This window comes from Mustela putorius, unplaced genomic scaffold (genome assembly GCF_011764305.1).
Source record: "Mustela putorius furo isolate JIRA1106 unplaced genomic scaffold, ASM1176430v1.1 tig00003853_pilon_pilon_pilon, whole genome shotgun sequence".
Lineage (NCBI taxonomy): Eukaryota > Metazoa > Chordata > Mammalia > Carnivora > Mustelidae > Mustela > Mustela putorius.
The window spans coordinates 80,176,919-80,188,761 of record NW_025422005.1 but is presented as its reverse complement, the minus strand read 5'-3'; the positions used below and the strand labels follow the sequence as shown (position 1 = coordinate 80,188,761).

The following is an 11,843-nucleotide window of genomic DNA, read 5'->3' as shown; positions in this document are numbered from 1 at the left end:
AGTCAGATGCTTACCTAAGCCACTTAGGTGCCCCTATTTATTTTTTTAGAAAGAGAGAAAAACAGAGCATGCATGAGTGGGATATGGAGTAGAGAGACAGTAGGAGAGGGAGAAGGGAATCTTAAGCAGGCTCCACAAGTGTGGAGTTCAGTCTGGAGCTTGATCTCATGACTCTGGGATCATGACATGGGCCAAAATTTAGAGCCAGACACTGCATCAGTGAGCCACCCAAGCACCCCTTTAGTGGAGTTTTTGTCGTTATCGGATTATATGAGTTCTTTATATATAAATATAAAGAATATTAACTTCTTATGAGATATATGATGTGCAAATATTTTTTTCCATTTTATAAGTTGCTTCTCATTTTGTTTTGTTTTGTTTTTTACTGTGCAGAGGAGCTGAACAATCTATACCCTGGAAACTACAAGACTTTGATGAAAGAAACTGAAGAAGACACAAATAGATATTTTGTGAATCAATAGAATTCATATTATTAAAATCAAAAGAATTCATATTATTAAAATAGCCATACTATCAACACCATATATAGATTCAATGCACTGCCCATCAAAATTCCAATGACATTTTTCACAGAAAAAGAAAAGGCAGTTTTAAAAATTTGTGCGGTATTAGAAAAGATCCTAGGGGCGCCTGGATGGCTCAGTGGGTTAAAGCCTCGCTTTCAGCTCGGGTCATGATCCCAGGGTCCTGGGATCGAGCCCCGCATCGGGCTCTCTGCTCGGCGGGGAGCCTGCTTCCTCCTCTCTCTCTGCCTGCTTCTCTGCCTACTTGTGATCTCTCTCTGTCGAATAAATAAAATCTTAAAAAAAAAAAAAAAAAAAAAAAAAGATCCTAAATAGCCAAATCAGTCATGAGAAAGAAGAACCAGCTGGAGGCATCACACTGAATTACGCTGCAAAGGGGTAGTAATCAAAACAGTGTGGCACTGGCATAAAAATGACATATAGATTGGTGGAACAGAATCAAGACCCCAGAAAGGGAAAAGAATAGTCCTTTAATAAATGGTGTTGGGAAGGGACGCCTGGGTGGCTCAGTTGGTTAAGCAGCTGCCTTCGGCTCAGGTCATGATCCCAGCGTCCTGGGATCGAGTCCCACATCGGGCTCCTTGCTCCGCAGGGGGCCTGCTTCTCCCTCTGACTCTGCCTGCCTCTCTGTCTGCCTGTGCTCGCTCTCGCTCGCTGTCTCTCTGACAAATAAATAAATAAAATCTTAAAAAATAAAATAAAATAAAATAAATGGTGTTGGGAAAACTGGATAGCTACATACAGAAGAATGAAATTACACCCGTATCTTAGACTTCTCACAAAAATTAATTTGGAGTGGTTTAAAGACTGAACCAGAGGAACTGAAACCATTTAACTAAAGATAACATAAGGAAAAAGCTCCTTGACATTGGCTTTGGCAATAATTTTTTGAATATGAGATAAAAGCATAGCCACAAACGCAAAAATTAATAAGTGATAATAAAAAGCTCTGCACAGTAAAAACAAACCAAAAACCAAAACAAACAAACAAACAAACAAACCAAAACCAAAAACCAAAAAAAAAAAAAAAAAAAAAAACCACCCCACAAAATGAAAGTCAACCTGTGAAATGGGAAATTTATTCCTAAGTATTTTATTGTTCTTGATGCTATTGTGAATGGGATTGCTTTATTTTTCAGATATTTTGTTGTTCTAGAAATGCAACTGTTTTTGGTATGTTGATTTTGTATCCTGCAACTTTACTGAATCCACTGATTAGTTTTAATAGTTTTTAGCGGAGGTTTTAGGCTTTTTCTATTTATAAGATCGTATCATCTGCAAACAAGGACATTTTACTTCTTCCTCTCTGATTCGGATGGATACCTTTTATTTCTTCATCTTGCTCTGGCCAGGACTCCTAGCACTATTCTGAACAGGAGTGGTGAGAGCAGGCACTCTTGTCTTGCTCCTATCTTAGAGGAAAAACTTTCAATCTTTTACCACTGAGTATGTTTCGGTCAATGTTTAGTGTTTACAATATCAGTACATTAGTAACATTCACAATGATCCAAGTAGTATTTTCTTTTAAAAAAATTATGTATTTATTTATTTTTGTTGGAGTATAAACCAAGTAGTGTGTTCTGATTACAGTTCCTTTCCTATACAACTTTTGGGTTTTCCTGAAGTTAGTAACTGTTTCACATTTTTTACTTGCTTGGTTTCTCTAGGGCTTTATCAAATACTTCACCCAAGTGTAAATATTTTCTCTACTTGCTCAAACATATCTGGCATTCTCTTAGTTTCCTTTTTCTTTTTTTCCCTTGGAGACATGCCTCTGGGAGTCCACTGCTCTTCTGCTCCTCCTTGGACTGGGTGTTTTTTATACCTGCTTCATGGAAGCTACCCTTCTGGGAACTCCCTGTTCTTCTTTACTCTGCTGGATCGCATTTCCTGAAACTCCTAGTTTCCTACGTGGCTTACTCATTCATTTCCGAGACCACCCTTTCCTAAGAAAGATGGGGAGCAAAATATTTTGGGATGTTGTGATCTTGAACATGACTTTATTCTCTTTTACCCTTGACTGAGAGCAGGAACAGGTATAGAGTTTTAGTTCTGAAAATAATCTCTCTTTAGAACTTTGAAAAGTTTGCTCCATTGTCTTCCTTTTTAAGAGCTGCTGTGGGACATCAGACCCCATTCTAGTTTTAGATCCTTTGCCTGTGATCTAATTTTCCCTTAGAAGCTTCTGGGATCTTCCCTTTACTCATGTCCTCTCGCTCTGGGAAATTTTCTTTGATAACTTCCTCCTTTCTCTTTCTTTTGTTCTCTATTTCTGGAACTCATATTAGTCAGATGTTCAGTCTCCAAAATGCAGCCTCTAACTTTTTATCCTTCCTTTATTTCCCATCTTTTTGTCTTTCTGTTCTACCTTCTGGAAAAACTCTTCAATTTTATATTTTAATCCTTCAGAAGAAAAATTCCACTTTTGCAATCACATTTTTAATGACTAAGAAATCTTTTTTCTTTTTTGTACTTATTTTATGGATGCGGTATTTCTTTGTTCTGAGGATATTACAGGTTTTTCTTTTTTTTTTTTTTTGTAGGTTTCTTCTGTTGTCTGAATTGTCTTTATTTTCCCTAAATTCCCTTTGCTTGTTTTGTTCATTTAGGTCTTTTGCTTTACTAGAGGTTATCTGTGAATGTTGAATCATCATGGCTATCCATTCTTATTTAAGACTGAGGAGCTATAGCGTGAATTAAGTATAGCGTGAACTGGCGGCTCTGTATGAGGGGTGACATTTGCCTGGTGAGTTTCACTGTCTGTTCAGTCAGGGAATCATTTCATTCGGGGACCCCTCCCCCACCATATGGCATTATCTACGGGTCTTTACTTTGGATTGGTTCTCCAAAGAATCACCTAATCTCTTGCCAGGGGATATCAACCTGGCTGTCAACATCCTAGGAACTGAAACACTGAATACCCTTTAATGGTGGCCGTGGGGGTTCTCACTATTCAGTCTTTAGACTTTTACTTATGCCCTCTTCTTTCAGTACAGAGCCTTACCCCCAGCCTCAGCTGTGCCAGATACCCAAGTCTGGACCCTTTCTGCTTTACCCCTCCAGAAAGCAAAGATCTTATCTCCTGCTGTTTGGAGAAGGGGCTTAACTGTTCTTTAGGAAGACCTATAACAAACCTTCAAAAGTACATTTTACACTTGAATTCCTGCCCATCTAGGGTTTTTTTTTTTTTTTTTCACTCAGATCAGCCTGTCTTCCTTTCACCTCTTCTCCCAGCCATCACACACAGACGAGCCTGATCAGGTTTGTCTAGTCGGCTCAGTTGCTACTCATCCATCCTCTCTTCAGCTTCCAGCATTTGGTTGATATTTCTTTTCTCTGTCGTTTCTTACTGTCCCTGTACGTTTATGCCTCCTTCATTCTTTCATGGTTTGCGGGGAGGGGAGCTGGAGTAGGAAGAGGGATTAGAGGTCCAGGTAGACACTCACTAGAAGTCCAAACCAAAAGCCCCCACTGAAAATGCTTCGGTTTTGTGATTCTAAGGTAACATAAAAATCACTACTGTCAGACAGGTGTCACCTGCTAGCCAACACGGTTAGAATAATCTTTGTTCCCGTACTCAGGAGCAAGCTGCACACGCCACCCACCTCTAGCAGCTCAGAGGTTCTTAAAGCCAAGGCCTAAAGGCCTGGTGTGCATTCCACAGTCTCTAATGATGAGGGCTCCCGAACAGCACCCCTGTATTAAAACCCACAGCGCTCCTTATTGTCGGGAGGTAATTGCTCCTTGGGATGAATCATCCCTGCCTGACTTTCTTACCCCCACGAATATTCATGCTTATCTGCTCATTTGGTCTGAGATCAGAGGAGGATCAGCCCTATCGGGAATAAACTTCCTGTCCTCAGTCCAACCCTGTCATTGTCCTGGCCTGTTCAGTTTGCCTGTGGTTTTATCTTTGCCCTGTGGAGAGTCACACACACACACAACACACATACGAGGTAAAAAGTTCGGGGGTGTGTGTGTCCTCAATTATTTTGATGAGGTAATGGGGTAGAAACACTTAAATAAGTATCACGCTGAACAAAGAAGCAAGTAATTAATTCCCTAGTACTTAACAAGATGAACACGAATTGTATTTATAGTTGCCTACAATTTCCTTAGGCTTTAAAATTATTTTCTAAGAAAACATTTTCCCTATTTTACATAGGATAAAAGAATGCTCACAGAACTTACTGCAGCGTGTTCCAAACAGTTCAGTAATTTTCTTAGGTTTGAAGTCAATAAGAACGGATATTTACATAAGTCAAACTTTCCTTCCAGATGTCTTTCAATTCTAAGCAGTAGGATTACAACTCTGTTTTGCTTCCCTCTGAATTTTCTAGCTTAAGGCGAAAGAGCTTGGAAATGCGACAGATTTGAAGTATAATATTTCTTTTCACTACCAAACAAGCATCCTGGTCAAAATTTGACCTGTGTCTTTGATGCCTGCCAATCCCTTTTTAAAACTCCAAAGTACTTTTCGTGATATCTGACATGAAGCACGTAGACAAGTCAAGGGCAGTCACCCGTTAGACCTACCTGTTGAAATAGCAAGTGACCAGCGCCCCGGCTACCATGATGTGCTGGCATGCGAGGATGAATTCGCTGGTCCAGATGAGGCCAATTAAATGGTACCACCACATGTACCGAATGCCTACGAGAGGCTGATATTCCACTTGGCCACCTTCAATAACCCGTGCAGCTCCTAAAGTTTAAAACACAAATATGCTTTATACCAGTGTTTGCCAAAGCACGTAAGATGGTTCACTAGGCCACTCTTCTCGGTGGCTGGCTGTTAGCATTCCCTAGACAAAAAGATACCAGAGTAAAGTTGGAAGTATCCAACCTCATTTGAGCTCTTCATAGCACACACAGAAAAATGGGACACAGGTTTAACTTCTGAGTACTAGCAATAACCATATGCATAATGACTAATGGGTAGGCAATTTGCCAGACACTTGACCTATACTCTAACACTCATCCCACTCTGCAGTTATGAACACTGAGGTTTGGAAGAGCCAAGGAACTTTCATAAAGTCTCACCTGTTCATGATTAGTGGAAGAAGGAGATAAATTCTGACACACTAGATCCTAACATCTATGGTTTTTCTACCACACCACTTTGTGATTAAAAAAAAAAAAAAAAAACTTGTTATTAGGACCATAGCTGCTAGGATTATATTCTAGAACTCTACTACCCCCCAAATTTAGAGTTTATAAATGAGACAAGACTCTCCATTTATTTCTAAGGGATTCATTTCAGAGTTCCTTTCAAGGGCAAACTCTTCTAGCACATTTAAAATACCTACTGGGTCTCAGTGTTAACGTAGGTTTATATCTCAGCCTGAGCTGGGTAAGCTAGTCAGTCTCCTTAGGTATAATACCCATTTCCTGCTGGTGGGTTTGAATGAGATTACACGGGAAATGCTTAATATAGGGCCTGGTCTATAGAAAGTTCACTCCGTATGTGATAATGATTTTATTAAATTTAAGGAGCTCAATACTGGAGTAAACCAGGCCAGGAGGGTCACCCCAACAGGGCCCTGCCATTTACATGGCCAGTCCGTTTGATTTGCCCTCATTTGAGGAAGGCCCCAAATAAGCTCTGCAATTCAATTCCATTCAGGTTGGATTTAGTAAATCCAAATCCCAGCTCCGTGGCTCGGCGTGATTTCCAGATGTTTCTCCTACTATGTATTTAAAATTATTGTAACTATACTAACTACCATCCTAAAACTATCACAAGTCAGAAGATGGGCACTTCCGTCTTTAGCAAACCTACAACCTGAATGACATTTAAGGACTGTTTCATATTTTCTTTCTTAGCTATAAACTGGTTTTAGGTTCATAATTCCTGTGTCTAGAGACATTCACAAGAGGGTCTCTGTGGAGGAAGTGGGAGAAGGTAATAGTGATGTGAAGCAACCGGATTCCATGGACGGAGGCCGGCCTTCGGGCCTTAGGCCCTGCGTTCTGCTGAACAAGAGTCACATTGTGAGAAACAGTAGAGCGGCCTGATTTACAGAGAAGTTAATATTTTATTGAGCACTGGGCTCTTCCTGCCTGGGAGGCAATCTTCTGTTTCAGGTATGGCACTGAGAAATGTTTATGCTTTTCCAAAATGGGTGTGTTTTAGAAAAGCATTCCCCGTGCTAAAGGAGGTGAGCCCCTCACCACTAATGCACGCACTGAGGTAGATCAGGTCGGGGGAGACTTGGAGAATCACTTTATGGAAGGTCAGAAGTGACCAGGGCCAGCCCACAAGCACATTCTACTTCCCGCAAGGTCAGGTCCTGGGGAGAGACGGCAGTTTCGCAAGCACAGGCCTAAAACGTCACACATGGTTCGGGGGTGGAGAATGTTGCCACAGAACAGGAGGCATGCTTGCTTTGACAGATGAAAGGTAAATACGGAGCCCTGGCTGCTAAGGGTGGGGGGTGGTCTCTCTTTGTGGCTGCCCTGCACCGTCAGGGGCACGCTCACACATTCCGGCTCGGCACACTGATGGCTATAGCGACTGGAGAGTGGCCAAAGTGGTAAGCCCAGATTGATACAAGCTGCCCACCCCTCAGCATTTTCCAGAGAAGCAGAACCCCTATGTTATTCTGGTCACTGCTGTTTTAGAGTATCTTTGTCTCTGCCACCTTCTTTGTTCCTCTGGTTCAGCCGTATCAGGCTGTTTTGAGACTTTCCTTTAGGGCAGGGTTTCTCAACAAACCAATTCACATTTTGGTGCAGATAATTCCTCGTTGGGGCTGGGGGCGCTGCCCTGTGCCTTGTGGGATGTTTAGCATTCATCCTGACCTCTGCCCACAAATGCCAGGAGCAACCTCCCTCACCCCCTCCACTTAGGACAGCCCAAAAGGCCTCTGGACACTGCCAAATGCCACTTGGCAGGGACAGACCTACTGCTCAAAAACCTCTGCTTTACAGCAAACAATCTCTGAAAAATCAGGCGGCTCAGGCTTCGGGCTGAAAGCCTAGGAAACCGTGGTTACTGCCTGTGGGTGGGGCAGGCGTGTAAATGCTCGCAAGACTGCCCTCTCCTGGATGGCAGTGTCAGTGCAGGCAAGAGCCCTCCATCAGGACCAGCAGCTTTGTGGACGACTGACACTAGAGTGATTGCTCTTGTGTTAAGGGGAACTGGACTTCAGATAGATCCCAAACTATGAGGATCACAGGGATGATGGTGCAAAGGGCACTGAACTCGGAGAGGACTTGGTCCCAGTCTCAGCTTTTGACACATGTGATAAGCAACCTGGGCCTCTGCTCTCTCCTTGTCCAGATGAAGAGGGTGGACAAGACAAACCCTGAGGTAGTAGTTACAGCCTTGGGCTTGAGTCCCACAGGGTGAGATTCTTATCTCAGCACTGACCCCTAATGGCTGACCAGCCTCGGGCAGGTTATGGAACTTCATAACATCTCTGTTCCATCTCTTGCAATCTGAAGACACTAACACCAACTCCTTGCGTCCTTGGGGACCCTGACTGCCACACATGCAGCTGTTATGAGGATTAAGTGGCTAAGACCCTGGGAAAAGCGAGTACGATACAGGGTTAGCTATAACCGAAGGATAGGTAGAGAGAATTCCAGCTGTGGAGTTAACAATATTTATTAAGCATCTACTCCATGTCGGAATGATGCTGGACATTAGCCATTAATGGAGGGAATATGAAAGACGCAAACAAATAATCAGAAAGAAGATACCGTCTGAGTGACTATCAGGAACTCACATGTTGCTGTATTTGTCTACTCATCTCCCCTTCTTCTGGAATGTTTGTAAGTCCTCCTTGAACTCTAAGGGTTCCACCCCAACCCCGGACCATTGTCACTCTCTGTCAATGATCTTACTTCTGGTTTCTCTGAGGAAAGAGGAGCAATCAGAAAACTTCTGCCGGGGCCTACCTCCAACATCTACTTGCTGTCAGCAAGAGCCCCTAGCCGGACCCCCACTTAATGGGATACACTGTCCGTGATCCCAAGGCGAACCCTTCCTCTGGATCTCCTCCTCATCTACTGATGACAGCTCTTCAGCCATTCCCCTCCCTGCTTCCTCTATTCAAATGTACCTCTTAAGGAAATCATTAACCATCTTTCATCTTTAAAAAACAAAACAAAAACCAAACCTTCTCCTGGCTCTACTTCTCCAGCTTCCTTGCCATTTCTCTGTTCCTCTTTAAGGTTTTTTTAAGCTTATTTATTTATTTTAAAATAATCTCTGTACCCAAGGTGGGGCTCGAACTCATGACTCCAAGATCAAGCATTGCTCACTCTTCTGAGCCAGCCAGGTGCCCCTCTGTTCCTCTTCATGGCTGAATTCCTCAAGATGGTGCCTACTTACTCATTTCTATTCTTTTCTCCCTCTTTCCCTTAAACCCACTCCCATCACGATCCACCCCCGACCTCCCCTAACCTCCGAACTTCCCTGAAGCAGTTTTGTTATGAAATTCAGTGATCCATCCTCAATCCCTTGGGTCTTATCTCGCTTAGCCTTAGCTTGACACACTGTAGGCCACTCCCAAATTCCTGAAGCCCTTCCCCCACACTCCAACACTGCATACTTTCTATCCTCCGGCCCACGGGCTGCTCCTGGTTAGCCTCATTTCTGTTTTCCTCCTCAGCTCCTGGATCTTTCACTGCTGAAGGTCCCTAAAGAACAGCCCTTGGATTTCCACTCTTCTCCCTGCACTCATTCTACGCTCATGGTTTTAAAGACCATTTCTAAAATGCTCCCAAATTCCCAAATGTGGCTTTCTAGCTGGGACCTCTCCAGAAACTTCAGACTCAAACAGCTAACCGCCCACTTGACATCTCCAGCTGGCTGCCAGAAAGCTGTGTCGGTTAACACAATCAAGGCTGATATGATGTCTCCTAACATGCTCCTCTCAGAGTTTTGCCCGTCTTGCAGACGGCAGACTCATTCTCCCATTCCTCAGCGTCATTTCTAAATCTCCTCCCTTCACACCCTCCGCTAATGTATCAGGAAATCCTTCAGAACAGCCAGGGAATCTGGTCTGTCCCACCTCGCCCCTTATTATGCCAGCACCATCTCTTCCCTGGATGACTGCTGTTACAATATAAGTCAGGTCATGGTACTTTTCTGCTTAAAACTGGAATGACTTCCCACCTCAGATTGTTCCATAATGTTCCATAAATATTTACTGAATGAACAAATGAGTGAATGAATCAACCTTCCTTAATAAATCTAATAAAAAATATATCTCCGATATATTCTATATCCCTAATATATTTTACTATAGAGACCGGAGATGATCTTTGGGATATCATCAATACAAACAGGGGGAAACTCATCATGAAGCTAGCCATACGTTCAGATATTAAAAACAAGCTTTAAAGCATTTCAAAAGAACAAGGTGATACTCATGATCATATACATAGCAGTTTCTCAAGGAAGGCAGTCCAGCCAGTGGGGATAACTTCCCAAAGGAAGCAGGTCCAACTTGGAAGGGCTCAACCTTCTAGTACATTCTGTGCACTGTCCTCTTCCAGCAAGCTGGCTCAAGTGTCCTCCTGACATCCGTTCTTGCCTATGTCTCCCACTGGCTCAGCTTCTGCTCTGAAAGCATGAAGATGAAGGGAAAAGAGAAGAAAATCTCACTGTCATTGAATCTGTAATTTACCAAGTTCTTTCTGAGTACACGTCTCATTTAATACAGAGCTGCTGTGAACTCACCTACTGATTCAGGATACACTCACTGAACTCATTGAGGGGCTGCACACTGGGGCAAAAGACCCAAAAGAAAAAGACATAGCCCCCGCCCTCAAGATGTCCATACTCCAGGGGGATGGAACACATGAGTCATTGCCTTGCATTATTGTTCTTTCTAGGACTCATCACCATCTGACACACAAATATTTACTTATTCCCTCTCTGCCCACTCACTAGAAGCTCTGTCCTGTATCTAGTTCCCAGGGTTGCAATGGAGAGCTGTTGTTGAAAGAATGAAGAGTATAAAAAATGCAAGGAAAATGAAGAAGCAATACTAGGTATGCCCGGCGCACTTACAGATAGATTTCTAAGAACTGCAATGCTCACAACCATTCTTGGAGAATGACTAGATTTTCAAGCAGTTTGGGGGTAGAGAGTGGGGTGCAGGTTGTGAAGAGATGTTTCCAGATGAAGGCATGGCAGGTGCAAAGGCACGAATGTCCCTGCAGACTGTTTTCCTTTGCACCCTCTCAAAGGGCCCATAAACTTCAAAAAAGCAGGGACTGTTTAAAATCTCTTTTGTGCAAGCTCCCTCTACCTGTTCCTAGGACAGGTCTGGGCTGCTAGGAGACTTTATCTTCTAGATCTCTAGGAACTTAAAAAAGACAATTTTCTTTGAAACTGTGTTCTCAAATATACTAGGCAGGGCAGAGAGTAAAGCTGAAGCTCGGTACCAGATACTCTAGCTGACAGGAATTCCCAACATAAGGAACATATATAGGCCCTTATTTGCAAAGCAAAGCTCTGGCACCATCTCAACCTCCTCACATCCCTGTCAAGTTTCCATTGCCAAAATGGGAAAAGGGAAGCACAGAGGAACAAGGAAGGCCAGACCCAGCCGAGATCCTGGGTCCCTTGATTCCAGGCATGGCCCTTGGCCCTACTGCATCCCTGTGATGACCTTTCTAATTGCAGCACACCGGGAGGGGAAGTGACCCCCTCCACTAAGACGGGCTTCCTCCACTGTCAACCCTGGGGTTTCCGGACCACCCTAATGGTGTACTGAGCCCACGTGGGCTCCTTCCGACCTGCCACCTGCACCTGCTGGCTTCCCAAGGTTATGACAGTTTCACTTTTCCCCACTGGATTTTAATAGTCGTTGTCACATGGCTGGTGGCAGACAGTTTCTAATGGCTAATCAGTGTCACAGGTGCAGGGCCTTGATACAGTCTCCTGAAATGATTCCCAGATAAGCCAGAATTTGTTGACTACCTCAGAGACTGATTTAAAGCCTCTAGAGAAATAGCTCATCAGGGCAAAAATCAACCAAGTTCACTTTTTCCTGAATTTTTATTTTCCTTTTTATACATTAAGATTTTAGTTTCTTTCTTCTTCTTCTTCTTTTTTCTTTATTTTTTAAGATTTTATTTATGCTTTTGACAGAGGGAGTGAGCACAAGAGGGGGAGCAGCAGTCAGAGGAAAGGGAGAAGCAGGCTCTCAGCTGAGCAGGGAGTCCAGGGCAGGGCTTGATCCCAGGACGCTGAGATCAAGACCTGAGCCGAAGGCAGATGCTTAACTGACTGAGCCACCCAGGTGCCCCAAAATACCAGTTCATTCAGCCACCTGACAT

The 11,843-nt window shown here is 43.3% G+C and overlaps 1 protein-coding gene across 7 annotated transcripts in view; it reads right to left on the bottom strand.

The window, feature by feature from the left end:
• Positions 1–11,843, bottom strand: part of SLC44A3 (solute carrier family 44 member 3) — a 118,927-nt gene that overhangs the window by 66,532 nt on the left and 40,552 nt on the right. For all 7 annotated transcript variants that reach the window (XR_006601827.1, XR_006601825.1, XR_006601826.1 and 4 more), the window contains exon 10: positions 5,082–5,247. Coding sequence is in view for 4 of the 7 variants with exons in the window: in XM_004752557.3 (XP_004752614.1) it covers positions 5,082–5,247 (166 nt within the window). In the remaining 3 variants the exon portion in view is untranslated. The remainder of the gene's footprint in view (positions 1–5,081; positions 5,248–11,843) is intronic.